This window comes from Plectrocnemia conspersa, unplaced genomic scaffold, assembly GCF_051122295.1.
Source record: "Plectrocnemia conspersa isolate PC_06_02 unplaced genomic scaffold, ASM5112229v1 ptg000013l, whole genome shotgun sequence".
Lineage (NCBI taxonomy): Eukaryota > Metazoa > Arthropoda > Insecta > Trichoptera > Polycentropodidae > Plectrocnemia > Plectrocnemia conspersa.
This window is the reverse complement of record NW_028277177.1, coordinates 12,676,926-12,698,254: the sequence shown is the minus strand read 5'-3', so window position 1 is coordinate 12,698,254 and position 21,329 is coordinate 12,676,926. Positions and strand designations below refer to the sequence as shown.

At 30.9% G+C, this 21,329-nt stretch overlaps 3 protein-coding genes across 4 annotated transcripts in view; 2 read left to right on the top strand and 1 right to left on the bottom strand.

Annotated features, from left to right (window-relative positions):
* The first annotated feature begins 564 nt into the window (after positions 1–564).
* Positions 565–1,471, top strand: LOC148227314 (protein PBDC1). The gene is made up of 3 exons (XM_088203009.1): positions 565–737; positions 799–897; positions 1,027–1,471. Exons 1-3 carry the CDS (start codon positions 735–737, stop codon positions 1,408–1,410), a joined length of 486 nt encoding a protein of 161 aa, XP_088059135.1. The 5' UTR covers positions 565–734; the 3' UTR covers positions 1,411–1,471.
* A 5,025-nt stretch (positions 1,472–6,496) lies between these two features.
* Positions 6,497–7,843, bottom strand: RpL26 (ribosomal protein L26). Of its 2 annotated transcripts, none has more exons than XM_088201521.1 (4): positions 7,753–7,843; positions 7,355–7,540; positions 6,944–7,084; positions 6,497–6,696 (listed from the first exon to the last, which is right to left on the bottom strand). In XM_088201521.1, the coding sequence occupies exons 2-4, from the start codon at positions 7,520–7,522 to the stop codon at positions 6,550–6,552; spliced, it is 456 nt and encodes a 151-aa protein (XP_088057647.1). In that variant the 5' UTR covers positions 7,523–7,540; positions 7,753–7,843; the 3' UTR covers positions 6,497–6,549. The 2 variants fall into 2 exon arrangements, with proteins under 2 accessions (XP_088057647.1, XP_088057646.1); XM_088201520.1 differs by having other exon boundaries at positions 7,797–7,843.
* A 4,088-nt stretch (positions 7,844–11,931) lies between these two features.
* Positions 11,932–21,329, top strand: part of mAChR-A (muscarinic Acetylcholine Receptor, A-type) — a 181,959-nt gene continuing 172,561 nt past the window's right edge. The window contains exon 1 of the mRNA XM_088201694.1: positions 11,932–12,439. The gene's annotated coding sequence lies outside the window, so the exon portion shown is untranslated. The remainder of the gene's footprint in view (positions 12,440–21,329) is intronic.

The window sequence follows — 21,329 nt, the reverse complement described above, 5'->3', positions numbered from 1 at the left end:
TTATGAAGATTAAGATTAGCGTCATAACCACCAAAAGTTCATGTATGTAAACTGCTTTTTAAAATTATAAATTTTAGAGGATATTATGGAAGTACTAAAAAATTAGACACGTTATTTTTTATGCTTCTTATTTTCTTATTTACACTTATGTTTTATAATAATTAATTTTAGTGTATTTGATTTTTGATACATTCTTTGTAAAAGTAAACGTAGTACATACTTATATAATGTATTTTATTGTGACTGCAGAATTGATTATTTTTAACTCACGTAGAATTACGCAAATAAATCAATATATATATTATCATTTCAATATTAAAAAAAATATCGTGGTGCTTTTCCCAAAATAGTCATGGGGGACAGCATGATACACTTCTGCTTTTTGGATGTTACTGATTTGGACAAACGTAATTAAAATAATTCATTAATATCCATTAATATTTCTTACATGCGTTTTAAAAACTTTTGTCATAAATTCGTTAAATCTTTTTTGTTATTGACTAATTAATATATATATTTATATCACTAAATTATTTAAGTATAGGACTTTTATGAATTTTTGGCAATGGCCTATTTTATGCGGCTTTTGGCCACGCGTCTAGATCGTGCACGTTTTGACGCATTTGAAAATGTTTTGCTAATCATATTTGTGTAAAAAGCATATGCATTTGTACGTTCGTACCTTGTGACGTCTAATTTATATTTTTGGAAGCCGTTTGCCATTGATCTTGGAAATGGTAATTATGTACTATACTTTATAAATTACATTGTTTAAAACATTGTGTTCGGTTTTAATAGGACGTACTGTCGAGACCCGCCGATGAATTTGGAAATGACGAAATGTTGGAAAGCTTGTGGGCAAGTAAAGCTATGGAACACAGTGACGTATACTTCAACGTAAGTACGAGTTAACTGTTGTTGAAATGATTGTCAAAATTTGTAACATAACCTATGATTACTAATATGTAAATGAAGATGCAAACTGTGTTTTGATAATTTTATTTAAAAATACATTTATTATTTCAGATTTTAAGATCAGCCGATCCGAAACTCTTGAAATTGACTCCAAACGATGATGTCATTTACCTCCACTTTAGGCAAGATTTCCCAGATTTAAGGGTAGATCGAATCGCAGAAGAAGAACTAAAAAACAAGAACGGCAAGATGAGATGGAGACCGTTTTGCGAGAAGTTCAAAAATATCGTGGAAGATTACAGTTTCGGAACGCTGATGCGAGCCGATGTCAGAAAAGGTTATAACAATGATAACGTCATACTCGTGCCTAGAATTCAATTTTACGCGATCGAAATCGCGAGAAATAGAGAAGGTGCAAACGATACCGTCAGAGACGACTTTAAACCGACTGAAGAAGAATTAAAAATTCTTACGCAGGTTGAAGTTTCTGCATGATTCTCGTATTTTAAGTCATATTTTGTAAATTATTCTAATAAAACTTTATATAAAAACTTTATTTTGTATTTTTTTTATTGTATTTTCAAGGTCTTCAAATAATATTTTATGAAATACTAGAGATGTACTCAAAGAGGAACAGCATTCTATTATCCGATTTTTTAGCGGAGTACCTATAGAATATTATCAGAAATGATGGTTCAGTAATGTAATGTGTGCGTATCTGCTCAGCATGTTTACAGGTAGAGTAGGAAATGGTGCAATTACTGAAATAGAATGGTTGAGGAACCTTCTATTTTGAATTTCCATTCTCTGACCTATAATAATCAATCTTTACATGAAAGATTAGGGGTAAAAAGTATAAAAGGCATTGAAGAGTTTGTATCAATAGCAGTGGCGATTTATTCATATAGTCTGCAGCCTTTCAGTATAAAATTAATGTTCCTGTTTTAAATATTTTTATGTATGTAATTTAGCAAATTATTTGTCTAGTACAGTGTTTCCCAAACTTTCGACATCTGTGTACCCCTTCTATAATTTTCGTAACACTGAGTACCCCTCGTTAAAAAATGTATATACTTTAATAACAATCAAAACATATTTATTTTTTCCTTTTTTAGTACATAAACAAAATAATAATAAACGAAAAATAAAATGCATTCATCTTTATTTGGTTCCCTGGTTGTTAATTTTAATCTGAGATGCGGTTCCACATCCAAAAGCTTGTTCCTTTTTTTGACTTAATGTCTACAAATGCTGAAAATTTGACTTCACATAGATATAAAGTTGGAAAAGGCAAGATGTATTTTAGGACTTTCTCTGTTAAAACTGGATACTGGATGCAACCAGAATGATGTTAAAGTACACTCCTTATATTTATTTTTCAAGAATCCGTCTAAAGCTAATTCTAACAATTGCTCTTCTTTTGCATGCGATAAACATTCTGGCATGGATGTTGTATTAATAATGAACGGACATCTTATCCATTCAATATTTTTGTTTAAATCAGGAAAATAGTTTTTCAGGCCCACTTGTAAATTCTCTAAATGTTGTGTTATACATTTCAGAGTATCATCATCAATTTTACCAGCCGAACTTGTTATAAAATCACGAAGAGAGGGAAATGAGTCCACTTTTCCATTACCAACTCTCTTTTGCCACAAATGCATTCAAAGGATAGCCTTTAATGAATGTAGTTAATGATTTTCACGCTTTTATCTAGAACTCAGCGGACATTTTTCGTGTTGTCAAAGCCTCTTTGTGTATGCAACAATGTGTGGATATGACATTTGGGGCAACATTCTGAATTCTTGCAATGAGTCCTATATTAATTCCGACCATACTTTTTGCTCCATCTGTGCTTATTTCATTTTTTTTCTTTTGCATAAATTTATTCATAACATTAAATATATCTTTTCCTGTTTTATGACTTGATAAAGGCTGGCAAAATAAAAACTCCTGATGAATTTCTTGATCTTTTTCGTATCTAACAAGCGCCATAAGATTTGCAAAATTTGCAATATCAGTGGACTTATCGACTTGTAATACATAATAACGACTTTGAAAAATATCAGACAATAACAAATGTTTTACATTATTAGACATATCATTGATTCGTCGATGAACTGTATTATTTGAGAGGGGAACGCGGTCAAAAGTTTATCTTGGCTTATCTACTATTATTACTTCTGCATTATCTTGGCTGCAGGCCTGATTAAAGTTTCGCCAATCGTCTTTGCTACACTGCATTTCGCAATCAAAAGCGACACCCGATACGAAGTTTATAGGATTTTTTGAATGTCAAACTCCGCATTACTTTTCGAGACTGATTTAAATCCTTTAGTGTTTTTTCAAAAAATCGATTGGTTTATCTTTGTACTGATTATGGTTTGTCTCAAAATGGCGCTTTAAGTTGGGTGGTTTCATGCTTTTATTTGCTAGATTTTCAGAACAAATGACGCAAAGTGGAATAGGTTCTTTTTCATCTCCAGTCCATGAGAATCCAAATTGCAGATATTCTTTGTCGTACTTGAGTTTTCCTTGATTTTGTCTTAACAGGAAACATTAAAAATGTATTTTATTTAAATCTTATTACTATTAACACACAGAAACATTCTGCATTACATGCTTTTCCTTTCTCACCCAAGTATTCGTATTTTGATCATTCACTATCAATCTATAATCTAAAAATATAAGCCGGCCTCAAATAGTGGCCGGGATAAAATTTTAATTGTTAATATATAGATATTATTAGCAACGAATTTGCTCTGCTTTTACAATTTTGTAACAAAATATCTTGATATAGAAAGATGTCCTTAACACAGATTTTAAAAGGGCTTTTGATAAATTTTGACCCACCTTAATCCTAAAAATGAATAGGTTTGTGTTTCACACAAACTGTTAAAATTTTTTCATCATATTTTTCAGATTGTCGTAAATATTTTTATTGTTACACAAGCCGTCTGAATACATTACCACATCGGAATTATTCATTTTGGCTCATTATTATTTCTTCTGTTTATTAATATTATTTATAAAGTAATTCTTAATTACTTTTCGCCGATGACGCCTTGAAGTATTCCTTAATAAAAAAAATCATAATGATATATGAAAGACACAAACCAAAATATTCTTACTAAAAATTCGGTAAATGCTCGAAGAGACGAGTAAATTAAAAAATGTTATGCCATTGACGGAACGCTCATTCACAACGACACGCCGGTACTGCGTAGAGATCAGAGTTGAGAAGCTAGTCCCTGCAAATCTGACCTGTGCCAACACACGTATGACGGTCCATAACAATCTACTACCACTAACTCAGGTAGGGTCTCCGAGTGAACAATATGAACAATAATTTCACTTTATTGTTGATATTTTTAAATTTAAATTTTTTTTTTTCTAGTCCAGGGATCGGCTAACTTTTTTACCTATTACCCCACAATATATTTATTTACACCGACGTTACCCCATTGATTTGAAAGGTAGAAAATCATATATTATTTATATTCAAAAGGTTTATTAACTATTTATACAGGGAATATTATAAATATAAAATAAAATCAATTAATATTGGCAATATGATACAGAAATTCGAGAAAATTTTTTATACTTCTGGTTTTGGAGAATGATGTTGCTTTATTTTTGATATAATGGTATCAGAATTAAATTAAATTATATTGATGTTTCTTCCTTGCAATTATTTGTTGAATGCGTTTACATACTCAAATATATCAGCTAAATATGAAAGAGGTGCAATCCATGAAGTATTTGTGCGAGAACATTTTTCATGAAAATTTCAAGTTTAGTTTTGAGAGCCCACTCGGTTCAGAACATCTTCACATGAGATTCACCTCACTTCTGTATGATAAAGTAGGTCTGTTAATTCAGCCTCACCATTTGTACATAATTCACAAAATATTCTCGTGTTTAATGCATGTCCTTTGACAACATTGCAGCCTTGATAACATCATGCATGACGACTTTCAGTGAAGGTTCCAAATGTTTCACAAACAATGTCTGGTGATAAATCATTAAGAGATTAATTTAAATTTTTGGATTATTCTCTTGTCAAAGCTGAAAATCTACAACCATGACCCAACATAGCTGGAGCTCCATCAACAGATACAGCAATGCGATCTTTCCACTTTAGATTAATGTTATTAAAGAATTCATTAACTTTATTATAGACATCCATTCCACGACGTCACAACTCGAGAGGAGAACAAACAATAATTCCTCTTCAGTTGCATTGGAATGGCTACTGATGTCTATAGTTTCATGAAGTCGAATAGCAAAATATTTACTTTTTTTATATTGAAAAAATAACTTGTTTCCTAATATTTTATACCAAAATAGAAATTATTTTTTTACAACTTTTGCAGACAAGGGCACTGAATTTAGTTTGATGGCTTTTTTCTGACCACACATGAACGGCTATTTTAAAAAGTCAGTGTCGTTTAAAGAATATCTGGTATGATTAGAGACAATGCAATATGGGATTGAATTGTCTGTTGCGAAAACAAATCTACTAATATCGTAATGCGGTTATTTTCATTATGATATTAGTATAAAGGACATATCCATCGTTACATGAATGGACTGAAACAAGTGAAAAATATTATCAACCCTTTGTGATTTAGGATGCTGCTAAAGAAAAAGTTTATTTAGTCCGGAAATTGCATATTCCTAATAAATAAATGCTCTTGGCTTTTTGCAACGTCGACATATTCATTGGTTTGACAGAAATAAGGAACAATACGTCTATTAGAACAGTGATGGCGAGCCTATGACCCGCGGGTCAGACACTGACCCACGCGTTGAGTTTTATATCATAGCAATGAGAACAGGCAATTAAAAATAGAAAGTATATTTATCTAATGTCAAATTTATAAAAAAATATTTCCAAGTGGACATTGGCTAGCTGATTTTCTATTGTATCAATGTACCTGTACACGTCGTGCTTTGTAGTAAAAAGTAGTTTTCAACCATTTTCCCTTCCCCCTTTCCAAGTGACGCCACTGACTTAGTGACAAACTTCTCAAAAAGGTTCACCATAAAGGCGTCCTTTATTGATCTTGGTCTTAAGAAAATGTATATTTTTAAATGAAAGAATGCTCATTACCCGTTCACCGCTCTAGTTAAATGACGGCACCCACTGATTTTGTATCGATATTTATAAATAAGAAACATCTGTGAATAAATACCTATACTTTTTGTAGCTAATGATTGTTGCAAAAATATTTCAAACTAAAAAGATAATTTATATTTGATTTTTTTCAAAAGGCAAGTTGCACTACTTTAATTCTGACGTTTTGTTTTGGCAGCTTTGACGGGCCTCTATGGCGATCCATCTTTTACAGGTTTGAAGTCTATACTGTTCATGAGGAGCACTGTCTGTTTACTTTGAGAAAAACTTAATGATAGCTCTTAATTCAATTGCGTTCACAAAATTAACTAGATCATACTTTCAATGAGTCTTTCTCTAAAATGTTTTCATCAAGGACAGGCAGGCGAGCAAGGAATATTGGGAGACTAGAGACTAACTTGGGTGAAAAAGAAGTATCATTCGAGAAAAAAAGACATTTCGTTGTGTAAATATATTTTTATCGTAACTTAAAATACACAATGAAGACAGTCAGCTTAAGATGCCTCCATAGCGGTCGCTGCTGCCGCAGATTCCTCGGTGTGTTTGCCCTTGTCCTTTCCTTTAGCGGCAAGACGGCCCTTCGCTCTGCGGTCGATGATCTTTTTGCGATCCTTGTCCATCTTCAATTTGACGATAACACACTAGAAGAAAGGAAACGTTTTAAGTATCGCGCTTTTCAATGATTAAATTTGATCTAATACAAAAATAAAATATATCAGAGCCAAGTTTTTTAACATTGTAATGGAAAAGAGTAGACAAACAATTCCATCAATGGAAAACCCAGAGACGAAATTGTATATATATTCCTGTATCCAATATTCTATGAATGGTTTATTTCATCATTTAATTATTATTATATAAAATTATATTATAAATTTAAGTATATACCTTTGAAGGATGGATGCCGACGTATACGCTAGCTCCGTTGGCCTTTTCCCTTTGGATGCGCTCAATGTAAATCACAAACTTTTTGCGGTAAACTTGTACGACTTTACCAACTTGTTGGCCTCTGTAATGTCCACACATTACCTAAAAATAAGCAGCATTATAAAAAGATTCTCTATTAAAAAGATAATATAGGAAATTTTATAGAAAATACTCAGAGCCATATTTTAACCAGAATGTAAATAAATGAACATTTATTAATGTGAAGAAAACCCGCACATTGCACAATGTTTGTGTTTACTGTCTGAGAATGGTTTGTTAGAATCATCATTGTAAAATATGCTATAATACGTGTATGGCACTAAATGTTTAAGAATAATATAGGCGAGGACAACATAACCTCAAAAAACATACCTGAACTTCATCATCCTTTCTGATCGGCATGGATCTAACGTTGTATTTTTGGCGCAATTCCTTAGATAAGGGCGAGGACATCAACTTGCGCCTGATGTGGGAAGGTGCAGTGAAATGACGTTTCCTATTCTTCCTCCTTGAGGAGGTAACCATTTTATTGAACTTCATCTTGCGGCCGTTGGAATCCTACAACGATCAAATAGAACACATTAACACAACTGTCCGCATACAAGACCGTACTGGAATTAAATATACAAAATCCACGCATGGATCTGTCAACTGTTCGTTTAGGTTGTGTTCCGAAAAGTTTACAATCCGACCTGATGGCGGAAAAATAACTTTGCGAAATTGACAAAAACGATCAATCGATTCGTATTTTGTTTAAACGAATTGTTTACGTGCAAGGATTGCCCTGATAAATTATGATAAAAGAGAAACAAACCGGCGGCCACTTCACCTACGGCGGAAAGGTAGGCCCGCGAAAGACGCAAAACCGACCATGGCCAGACCATAGACAATATTTATAACGCATTGATTTAATTTTATTTTAAAATTGTTTAAATAAATTAATAATAATAAATTTTCCAACTGAGTGATTGTTTAAAATTATATTTTTTTATTAAAAATATTAAAATAGGAATTAATTAAATTTAAATAGCAGTTTGGCAGTAAAATAAATAGAAAAGCTTTTATTGCCCGTATTAAATTAATTAAGAAATTAATCGTACAATTAAATTATTAATTAAAGCATATGCTATTTTTTTTTGTTTTTATTAACCAGGGGTATAATGTCGCATACAATAAACAGTGGAGAGAAAATACATGAAAACATATTTTTTATTACAAAAAAATGAAAATTCTGTATTAAGAAATACTAAAAATGCATTTTTTTTTATTTATTTGAACAATATCTTTGTACAAATGTATGCTTTTTAACAAGGACGTATTAAATTTTAATGTTTTTTTACTTTTTAAATATAATGTTAAAAATAAATTATTATAATACATTTTAGACCAGGTCTTGGCAACCTTTTTCGGCTGCGGGTCAAAATAATTAAAATATGACTATTAAAAAGACTTCGTGTTAGTGAATATTTTTGGTCCTAACAACAATATATGTGGTCTAGTCGTGACATTGTAACACGTTAAAAAAATGATTTTTGCAGAACTGAAATAGGTCACTTCAAATCATCAAACGGGTCATAGGTTGCTGACCCCTGCTTTAGACCAACACATAGTAATACATTTTAGGGACGAATAGTGACGGTTGGCATTTAGACACGGATTAGGCCGCTGCAGTATTATTTATTTAAAAGTATATATTTCCATCAATATGTATTCCGTGCAATTGAACAGGCAATCAATAGAAAAAACAAATGGTATTTTAATCCTTAATTCAGAGATTCACAACTTTTGGAAGGGGAATGGAAAATGTAAATTAGAGGAGAAAGTGAGTAGGGAGTTTATAATCATGAATTATTTAAATTCAGGGTATTCATAATTAAACTGATATTTACTGCAGTAAATGGTGGTAAACGTAATCAGTCAGGGGGGGAGATATTTATGTATAAATATTATGACATACATTATTTATTATTAAATTACTATTTAATGGTAAAATACAATTCAAATAACTAGTAATTACGTATATACAACTTGACATGGAACATAATATTACGTACTTATATTATGAGTAATAAAATAACATTTTATTTACATTACGATTTATTGCTACCTACATATTTTACACTGCTATAAATGGCATAATACACGGAAAAATTCCGTGACCCCGAACGCTCATTTTGAAATGTAATACATGATCATAATTATTATAATTTAAAATATATAAGTAAGTAAATTATACATTCTCTTTCCAGTCACAGATATGTCGCAACGTATATTGATTTACTCAAATTCATTTACTATTAAAGTTTAGTTTTGAATAAAATATAACACTAAAACATTTATGTGCTCTATTATCTTAAGTTATACGATACTTTACATGCTGGCCATTAATCTGCAATTAATTGTTAAATATACTGAAACTCAACTTAAATAATACTCGATAAAAAAGCACGTGAAGGTAAATTTAGAATTCAGCACTACTTTAAATAACAAATTGTTACATATCGGACGATCAGCGGATGTTTCATATGAAGTTTTCGAAATACTAAATATCGTGTCGTTTGTTTCGCAGTATATTTTCGTTTTAAATGATATTATTAAAGCAAAATAAAACTATGCGGAAAATTATTTTAGTAATATGGGTGATTTTTTAGGAGTTTCTTTCATCAGTGGTATAACTTTCTACCTGACAACTCGTGGGATTAATGAGTCAACATCGATTCATAAAGCATGTGGCAAATTTCAAAGAAAATAGTCTAAAATACTCGTTTATGAGCTTAGATTCTTGGAGGATATAGTAGCAATTGAATGTGAGCGATCAAGTGTAATATATTAGGGGTACCGAAAAGAAAGTTTTTGTACTGAATAACTTTGACGGTCAGTGGTGACTTATTTGTTGTTCGGGTCTCATGTCTTTCTTTTGGTAGTGTTTGGATTACCATCTGGAGAGTGCGTTGCAAACATAACAACAAAAAAAAAGCACCCCAAGTTTCAATGGAAGATTTCTTTCCGAGTAAGGTGTTTTTACGCACTTGTATGCTGTATAAATTTCACAAAAAAAATCGGCAACCACAGTAATCAAAAATATTTGTTCTTTTTATATTAAAGTTTTACTGGTTCGTGAATTTTAAAAAATGGTTCAAAAGATTTAAATCTGGAAATAGGAAATTGTAGCCCCGTTAAAAATCTTAGAGTGAAAAGAAAGATGAAAAACGTATAAAAATTTAATTATTTTTTTACTTACTTTAAATACTTTTTTTGTAATTTACATTGGTTTTTGACGACGCGATTTCTGCATTAGTTTTAATTATATCAATGTGAAATTTATTTTAAACATAGCTCTTATACATATGTACATATTATTTAAAAATGGCGGTAATTCAAAACATTTCAAAATCATAATTTATATAAAAAACATTAATATACAAAAATCTACCGAATTCTTGTAGTCTTTGCCAAATAATTTTTTATATGCATGTGCATGTTAGGGTATGCTATATCTGCAATTAAATAAGTATTATTGTTAATATGGGTTTTATCGCGGATTTTTTCTCTGTTCTTTTATTAGTATTTTTTTGGGTTATCTCGTTATAATTTTAGTAGCAGGTATAAAAAGGCATCTGCGTTCCGAAAAAAAGAATCCGCGGTTTTACCTGAAAAATTAATAAATAACAAACATAGTAACGATATCTGATATATTTTTCTCAGAATCTTCTTAAACAAAAATTAGTACGCTCGCTGCTAAGAATTAATTTGTCGTACAGATCGCGAATTGCAGATAAATTATTAAGTCGCACGCGCTCCGTGCATCGTGAACGAGAAACTAAAATTACATAATTAACAAACTTTGTCAAATGCTTTTTAAAAGTCAGTAAATTCGTCGTAGACCTGGATTTTAGTATCGAAGGTCTTTGTTACCTTCTAAGAGAAGCATAATAGGTTAATAACAGTATTACTAGTCCAATAAAGTCTATCAACTTTGATTATTTATATAATTGTAATGCAATTAATACATTAAAGTATTATAAAGCAATTCATACATAACACCATTCAAGAGATACGGCACACGCGCGTCTAAAGTACCGCAAACCGTGCCCACGAATCTAGCGGACGTCTCTCCTGGAAAACCTTAAACATGTTTAAGGTTTTCCAGGAAATTTTGATATGTAAATACTGTCTTAGAGTTGATATGCTCGGGTTTCTGCAACCCTCTTCATACACGCTCAACCGCGACTTCGTTCCTTGTCAAGTGCGGTCTGCCAGTTCGTGAAAGATAACTTATTTGGAGAATATTCTATAATGTAATGATGACTATATGGGCATTTACTAGTCTTTAGTCTTTTTAATAGTGGAAATTTATAATATGTGTTCACTGTTTGATTGTGATTTTTTCAATTATTAATTTACAAGCTTTTTTTTAATAAAATATATGGAGAAAAAATTTGTCATTTTTGTCTCACTCTGTTGTTGAAATAGCTATTTCGCTTTCTATAATTTATTATGGGGAGAATATAATTAGAATGTATTTTTTACAAATATATCTTTGTGCAATTTTTCTTTGACGAAATCTCGCTCCACAAGTTGGCGCTTGCGTATTTGTAGAGTGTGTGGAGCCACCTCAAGATTGAATTTGATAAGCCGGCCGGTGTAATCAAATTTTAGAGTATATTTTGTAATTTCAGTATTAGGTAGATGTAACATTAGCCAGTTAAGATAGTTTAGAGGATGAATGCGATCTCTGGTGATTAGGGTACATTTGGTACCGGCGTGCGAACCGGCTAATGTGCTGGGTAGCAATGGGGTGAAGCGACCACGAGGGCGAACCGGGCAACCGGGGGCTCGGGGCGCAGGCGCGGTGGTTCGGGCCGCCGCCCTTGGAGCGCATGCCCGCCGCGCCGCCGCGCCTTCCTCTCCGCTTGAATGGGGCGAGCAGCCCGCGACCCGACGATCGCGGCCCAGTGAATGGGAACCTCTGGCCGGCGCGACACGACTGCCGCGGCCCGCGATCGCTGTCGGTTTAGCGCCCCATTAAAAAAAATCGCGGACTAAACGCTAAAAAAAACACATCGCGTAAATATCAATATGTATTAAAAAAAAAACATAATGAAAAATGAAAAAAATAAAATGTGATTTTAAAAGAAATAAATAAAATTTAATATTTAAATTTTGGTCAGATAACAGGGTCTCTATCTATCTCTTGCTCTTCTTGCGCGAATATGCCATTGACGAGTGCGCTTGTCATCGTGTCGCGTGTGTGTGTCATCTAAACGCAACATGTCTTGTGAAGTGAGAGTTCGGATGAAATAAAATTTATATATTTAGAAGATAAAATAATGTGTGTAGGTTTTGTTAAAAAATCGACGAATTTAACGCGTGGCAAAGTGACCACGTATCGGCCCGATTGACCAGGACATCAAGATGCATGGAGGCCCTTTGCTATATTTTCAATTCGAGTCTCTCGTGAGTAAAATTTATTTAATTTTTATAAAAATATAATTATGAATAATATATACTAGTACACTAGATATACAGCTGAGTACTATACATTGTGCATTTATAAAATGTTACTTGTGAGTTCAATGAGTGGCGACCCTCGAAATGAAAATGCACACTTAATCACGATTGTTCATGAATGTAATTTTTTTAAAACCTATATAATTCTTAATGTATATTATGAAAACGATTTTACGTATCAATAAAACTTAAAAAAATATGAGTAATGTCAAATGTGTAATATAAAATCTCATTGGGTCCAAGAGGTTAAGGTCGAGTATGCAAGTTTCTCGTGCTGGTAATATGATAGCATTAAAGATGATCTATGTGCAATTACACTAGTCGAGAAAAACGTTAATTTGTTGTCCAAATTGTTTTAGATGTGCTTCAAGAATTTTTATGTAATCAAAAACTAAGATCTATAAATGTATATATGTATAGTTATATATTAATTTATATTTGTCAGCAATGAGTTATATTGTAAGTTCAGGTGCTCTCAATTGAAGCAAGAGAGAGCACCTGAACTTACCTTTTTTAATTTCTTTTTTATGTATTTATTTAGCCAATATATTGTTTATACACTAACCAAATTTAATCAAAACATACATAATATAATCATAAAAATAATATAAAAGAAGACTTTAATATTTTAATTTATTTCTTAATGCACGAAGGTGTTTCTTTATTTCATCAAGGAAACCCACTACATTTTTATTTTTGTAGGTTGTTCTAGGAATGTTATTATACAATATCACACCTCCGTACATTATTCTCTTGGCCGTACTCGTTTTTTCATACCTAACCATCCATAAATTGTCTCTATTTCTAGTATTAAATCTATGTGTATCTTTATTTCTTATTAAATATATTAAACTACTCTGGTAACATATTATTTACTAACTTATATATAGATACTAAAAAAATAATTTTCAATATTTCTTGAACATCCAACCATTCCAATCGGATAATTATAATTCTACAACTATTTTTATTTAAAACTATTCTCATTGCCCAATTTTGTAACTTTTGTAACATCATTTCATCTAATTTATTAAGCATATGTAATATTGTTGCACAATATTTAAAGTGGTGCAATATAATACTGTTGTAGATTTTTTTATTTATACTAAACATATTTCTCATCCTAGAAAATATACCTATTTTTCTACTATTTTTAAATATGTAATTACGATCCTTAAAATCAGTAATTCTCAGAATTGTTTTCACTTTATATTGTACTCTTTTACTATTGGTAAAAAATAAATCTATTAATATGCCAAAGTTTTTAGTTGTCCTTGTATTTTCGTTAAAAATTTGTTGTAAATCAAATAAATTTGTCCATTTTCCTATTTTTTAAGAATACAAATCCGCACATTAGCTCCAACTAAAATTCCAGTTTGCAATTAAAACATTAATTTTTCTATTAAAAGGTCTTATTTTACATACTACAGGATGCCCCAAAAGTCTCAAAAGAATTTAAATGTTTATTATTTCCTTTATATTTTGATTAATCAAATCTCGTATTTAGCGCCCACTTTCTGGTTTGCTCAAATGTGCCATTTCTAAAGCGTTTTATATAGAAATTTTTCAGTTTTTACATTGTAATTCAGTTGAGGCTTCGAATCAAACATATTTTTGTCTTTAAGATTGCTTCATAGAAAATGTTTCTGGAAAATTTGCTCTTGATTTGTGAGCTATATACTGTTGGAAGTAGATGTCACGCTTACTTTAAATACCTGGGACCAAGAATTTTTCGAACATACAATAGATCTGTGGCGACGATGTGCTACGTTAAACCGCTCCCCAGAACCAAATTATTATTCGAAGAAAGGGTGACTTGTTGATGTAAATTTCGGCGAATCGAAAAATATATATATGTATATAATACATTGAATTATTTTTTACACACCTTATATCACCGTTGAGATCCAAACCGATGGGTCTTTCCAAAAGGGTTTTTCTGTAGAATAGCTGGATTAAATGTAAACAAAAAATATAAATTTATTTAGGAAAATTTTTTATTTCACGGATAATTTTCTTGTGCAAAATTTTTTTTTTTTAACTTTGCGGCTTATTTAAGTGCATAATTAGTAGTTTTTGAAAGAAAAATCTTAATAATTTTCGTTGTTAATATTATTTGTTATCAAGGAAAAATTTTTACTTCGCGATTATTTTTTTTAAGAGAAATTAGTGGCTTTTAATGGCAAAATCCTAAAAAGTTTCGCTGCACGGCTATTCTGCATTTTAAAAGTAGACATTTTATATGGTAAAAATTATCCAATAAAATGCATTAGATTTTATCATATGATTTACTAGTTGATTTTTAACGAATCAATTTAAATAAATTGGACTTAAGAAAAAAAATGCTGTTGTTACTCCATACCAAGCAAACGTATGTTAACAACTTTATAATTCGCTGTTTAATTATATGTAAACAAAAATATCTGTTAAAGGTTCGTAATCGCAGCAAGCTCTTTGGATTGTGCGATATATAATAGGAAAAGTTTTTTCCTTGAGATGTTAATGTATTTTGTACATATAAGAACAGAGCTATTGAGTTTACAAGTGTTTCTTAAATTTTGTGTGTGTAATATAATACTTTAATTTACGAAATTAATGTGTATTTTATTTTTATAATTTTCACTAACTATTATTCCAAAATATTTTCTTAGTAATATAATTTATAGCCCTTAACAAAAAATATGTTTTTTTCTAGAACTGTCTTATATGAATTATAAAATATATATATACATTCTTCAGTTTTGGATTTTCTTAGTTTTAACTAATATATTATTAAAAATAAATTATTTTGTATAAGTCAAATAAATTTCATTGTAATGTTAATAATTTACTTTGTTCTACTTTACTTTGCAAATCGTGGTTAGCTATGTAAATAGTTTTATTTCCTGAAACTGGGTCGCTAATTACTGTGTTGCTGGTTTTCAGTGATTCGAATTCCGGGCTTAATACGAATATCTTCAGCTTTTCACGGTACAATGAAACTTAGAATTCGTAAAAATGTTTAATTAAATAATTAATTATTATTAAACAACAATATATAATATTATAATTCTGATTAGCAATATTAGCGTAATAAATATAGCCCATATATGGTTTATGCTAAGTCCTAACCATATTTATATCCGAATATGGTCTGTTTTGAATTATGGCATCCTTACGAAAACATAAAATGTTCTTAGTAAACAAACCCTTATTTCATTTGATATCATTGGATGAAAATTATTCGAAAGACACATCTTGATTATTTGCATTCATAATAATACTAGTAAATATATCTACATGGCTATATTTATAGATGACATCTGTCAAATATAGGAATGACGGAACAACGTTGTGAAGTTCACAATGAAATCTTTTAATAGATCACACAATATTATTTATAAAAATAGTTCCTCCAGTAGTAACAGAAGAAACCCAACAGGTTTTTGTGAAAATCCAGGTTATGAGCTGTGGGAAAAACATATAAAAGAGCCGAAAGGACGTGTAAATAGTAAATGATAGTGTTTTCGTTTATTTTCTGGGCATTTCATGGAAAATTATGCCAATCGGACGAAAATAGACATTCAGAGTCCAGTTCTATCGAGAGAAAAGGGACAGGTTTTGTCGTATCGGCATTTGTACAAAGTATGTATGAATTATAAAATGAAAGCTCCGAATAGGTCGTCTAAGCATGAACTGCTTGTCCGTTGATAAAAGGGAAACTCTGGGTGAATATAAAACAGCAACGGCGACCGACACCCTGAGGGTCTTCTTCGACGTAAGGGAAATGAACAAATAATGTAGCTTTGCTAGTTTTTTCTTGCTTCGTAGCCACCGGCTCTCTTTTTTATTTTTCTTTCGCAAACGAGACTCCAATTCAGACTTCCACGGTTTGGATGCATCCAATAAAGGGACGTGACTCCATTCAGTGTTATGGCGTCTTACCCTTGCCGGGTGTGGCCCTAAACTGTACCTAGATATACAACGAGTACGTGCTTGTTTTAAATTATAAATAAAGAACTCGACTCTGGCCGGAATTCCAAGATTAAAAATGAAATAGTTCGTTTTGTAAATATTTTATTGTTAGATCGTGTCCATAAAGCGATAATATTAGTAGATAGCAAATAATATACATTTTGCAGAAAAAGTAATAGAATCAGTGATTTAAAAAATATTGAAAAATTACTAAATTAACGACACATAAAGGACTCAACAACATGTTATTTGCAAGGAATAAAGTACGTCAAAACGACTAAACGTTGCATTTTTGCCAAAATATTTCGGTTCTTTTAATTCTCATGATCGACTAGAATTATAATTATATAATATTATTTATAATTGATATTCTAAAATGTGTGTAGCATAACTCCTTACATTGGTTTTATCTGTTTATAATATTAGCATGCTTCTTATCTGATTTTAATTTAAAACAATTTTAATTTCCTAATTTTGCTTTACGTTCATAATAGATAAGAAATAAATAAAATTTTCGGGATCCTGTTTGAGCTCGCTAGAATAGACACAAGTACAACCTTCACGTTTTCTTAAATATTTTATTTTATTGAATATAAGATAATTATAAAATTTTGATTATATTGCCACTAAAAACATGTACTACGAAGGTATGTTATCTGGGAAGGCAGACCCTCGGTAACGCGGCCTTTTTAGTGTCATCTATTTTCTAGAAGACGATGTGGCGTTAACCTCTCTCCGTTGATGCAGATCTGGATGCTGCAGTCTCTATGTTTTCTTTAAGCTCGCGTTAATTATTCTGACCAAAAGTGATTATTAATCAATAAGGATAAACTAGACAATAGTGGAATCACACAAAGGCTCTCGTTACGACTAAAAAAATAAGTGTTTTTCATAAGTAACGCGCAAGGATTCACCGGTGAATTGAATGAGTATTTTTTGCTACAAAACGGTCACGGGAAACAATAAATCACCGGAAAACAAATTGCACCGTATGGTCACAACATTCCCGTTACGCAATTCGACCTTGGAGATATCCATCAAGAAAATGTCACTTTCTAAAGGCGTATTCCTATTTTATTGTTCTAAGAAGCGAGTGCAACAATTGGCTAGATGATCGCTGCATGATTGTGATTGGTCAGTAAGCTTTGCAGTCAGTACTAGACGCACAATTATTTTTGTGAGGTTATGTGAACTGTTATTAGTGTCTCTAAAAAGTTTTGCGTTAATCAACTAAATTTGTAACTTTTGTCGAAATGACTTTTTTTTAAATGTAAATAATAAAACACAGCCCAGTGATTAAATGCCTGCAGAAAAAGCTGAAAAAAACCGAGATAACAAACACATTAGGAACATCTTATTCTGTATACACAATAGTCAGAAAGTGAACATCTGAATTAAAGCATGAGAGGGAAAGTATTGAAGATTATCATCGTCTTAGAAAACCTGAAATTGCTACTACTCAGAAATGGTTATGACAGTTTAGCGAATCAAGGGTTGATAAATAGTCAAGACCGTGTAAATGATATAAGAACATTCCTAGAATGTCGAAAAGTTTCGGCTTCGGACAGTTTATCAGAAACGTATTAGTTTTCAGATGTCATCCAACACACTGCTCCTGATATTTTTGTAAAAAAATGTTAAAACCCTTAACATATGGGCTCATTAATATCAGCAAAAATAAGATAATAATTTTTCACCATTTTCCTCAAAAAAAATAGTGGTATTGAAATGATAGCTTCCGTTTTTTAATGCAAAGAGAATATTGCTAATAGATATCTTCATAAAAGTCAAATCATAACAGGAGAGTTAATATATTTTCCTGAATGGGAATGCTTATGACTGCGAAGCTCACTGACTGTGAGCTTTTATGACTGCGAAGCTCAACAATTTTAGTAGTTAAAAATGCATTAATTTATAAAGCGCATAATGCGAAAGTGTTATTAAAATTTAATTGTCTTTAAAGTCATATTTGGCTGTGCAGCGTAATGAAAGTATTTAGATAAATTCGCATGGCATCTTGGAGAAAGCTTATATCTATTATATGAGAATATCAGTGTTCTCCATTAAAATCGCGAAGCGGGCCGCATGACACATTTTCAGATATTTCGCATTGCGGTCCGCTTAGGAATTTTATCAGGGACCACTGATATAGTGGGATTAATAAAAAAACGATAAAGTGACAAGTCGAGATAAGTTTTTTAAGAGACACCCATTTTTTGTTAACAGCAGAAAAAGCACGTTATGAACGTGTCGAATATCAAAAACAAACATACTATATACGACGCAGAAATTTACCGTAAAACTTACGACGTCGTGAAAATCAACATAAAACTCATGCATGTGTGATGTTTTTCCTAGATTTTTTTCATCCATAAAGGATCGAAGTGCTCCTGAACGCTTTCTACTCCCCTTTTCTAAATCGGAATTAATTTTGCATTAAGTCTTTCGTATGCTATTTTACGGTAATTCAGGATAGGTTTTTATTTTTTTCAGCGGAAAATATCCGCAATTTACTTTTTTTTTATATATATTATAGGACTCCAAAAACTAGATGCAAACTCTAATACAGTGAAGATAAAATTTAACTTTACTTTGTTATGCGTAACAAAGAGTTAGATTTCATGAAATCAAATTTACAATGACTTCTTGTAGATCTGCTCTCGGTATAATCCATTAAATTTTTTTATATCCTCCGAATCTATTACTCTGACATTTGGTCTCTGCAATAATCGATTGAAAAGTTACAATTCTTTCTATATAATAAAATTATTTATACACATTTTGGAATGCTTTTTCTAAAAATGTTGTGTTGTGGCATAACAAGAAATAAAAAAGTTTTATTAAATTGTGTAAAATATTTTCTCTATCTAATTTTCTCTATTATTATATCTCAACGATACGACTGTAAAACATACATAAAACCGGTTTTACATAGAATATCTACGTAATAATAATAATATAAGCGGGAGATGTAAAGCCGATTTTCGTTTTACAATCATACACGTAGGCAGAATTTTCCGACGATTAAGCGTTATTATGTGTTATTATTATTTTCTACAGAGGTTCAATTTCGATGTTGAAAATTATGATATACTTTGCGTATTTTAATATCGCAATTTAGAATGAAAATATAAATAATATCTTTAGATTTTACTTGAATATGCTATGGCGTACCTTTGGGAAATTTGTTGCATATATAGAGCTATAGGTGATTGGATAATTTGTGTTGTAGAATAGAATGACTGCCAGAACTACTGCAGCGTAGTGAAAATGAGATGAAACAAGTTTATATACATTGTACTTCAGAATCTTGGAGATTCGCAGGTGTAGTAAAGATTTCCCGGGAGTTTTTACAAACAGCATTAACCTTTTAACTGGAACAGTGAAAAATACAAAGCGTTTTCGCGGGCGTAAATAACAACGTAGGGGATTATGCATTATACCAAATATATACTTTTAAGCGATAATTTTCTTTTAGGTTAATAATAAAACGTACAATAATAGTCTATTATGCTTTGCCATTACGTTGATTATTATATGATATTATGGAAACCTAATTAATCGCGAAAACTTAATTACAATACAAGTTAACAGTATCGTGTTATAAAATCGATTACAGCTTATATTAATCTGAAATTTACCGATTATACTGTTACGACTTTGTATTACGAACTTAATAGTTTGATACAAAATATAACATTTTGTCGTTAAATATTTCAATACACTCAACCACTAATCGTATACAATAGCAAGGTACACTAGTGCGATTTAATGAAACTATACGTATATTAAATCACCATAAGGTTTAAGCAAAATATATTTATAATTTATATTATAATTTAAAATCTGTTAATATAATTCTAAATATTTATAAATTGCTCAAAAGTATTGTTGTATTTTTAAAAAACACAATACGCTGCTTTACATTGATCAATATGTTATTTTTACATACATGATTATTAGTTTAAGAATAGGGCTATCTATAAAAGTACAATGAAAACTGCACAATACTACTTTTGTCACAAATATAAGATCTATATAATGATATAGTACTTATAAAAGCTTGGAAACTTTTATTTTGTTATGAATATATTATTCAACAACTGATGAATTGCTTGAATTATGTTGATTTTACAGTAAGTGGTAAATACATGCATGAAGATAGCTTAAATTTTTTTTCGGAGACTAACTGAGAGTTAGTCTCAATAGACACTCGCATACAAGTAAGATCGCGATGGCATCCGTAGCCAATATTGATCATAAATATATATCATTTGACGACGTTTGGACCACCGATGTTGTGGTCGTCATCTTAGGCCTAATTTTAACCACAAATCAGCCGCCGTGGATTTTTCAGTTGCGTCGTCTTTGATTCGATCTTGTGTTTTGTTATTTTTACGTTTGTTACTAAGGGACCAACCAATGCGTTTGTTTAAATAAATTTATAGTTGTATGCATTTGTTTAAAACCGGTAACCAAGCATCATATTTTTTATTTAGTAATATTTTTCTTTTAATTCTGATTTTAATTAAAATTTTGCTTAAAGTTTTTGTTGTATCAAAATTGATATAGTGATTTTCATAGCAAGTGTGGTTTGGCAAATTTGATTTTAAGTATTTTATCGCTTTTGTATATTTGTTCTAATTCATTAAAAAAAATCTTTTCCGTTCGGTAGAATGGTTCCTAGTTTATTATAAGATTTAAAAATAGTTCTAACACCCTATTTGGAATTACTTGCCCTATCTTTCCAAACATCTCTTGAACGTATGGTGAATGAGAAATACCATTTAATTTTTATCTATTTTTTTATTATTAATTTTCTTTTTATTACAAGTATTAGTGATGTCATGTAATTTTAATGCTATTTTGACATTTTTAAATT

Bases quoted from the DNA above. Each gene is read 5' to 3' on its own strand.
- LOC148227314 (XM_088203009.1), top strand. The intron at 898-1,026 runs GTAAGTACGAGT...TTATTATTTCAG, and splicing joins ACAGTGACGTATACTTCAAC to ATTTTAAGATCAGCCGATCC.
- RpL26 (XM_088201521.1), bottom strand. From the start codon at position 7,522: ATGAAGTTCAATAAAATGGTTACCTCCTCAAGGAGGAAGAATAGGAAA. The intron at 7,085-7,354 runs GTATGTTTTTTG...GCTTATTTTTAG, and splicing joins GAAAGGATGATGAAGTTCAG to GTAATGTGTGGACATTACAG. The intron at 6,697-6,943 runs GTATATACTTAA...CCTTTCTTCTAG, and splicing joins TCGGCATCCATCCTTCAAAG to TGTGTTATCGTCAAATTGAA.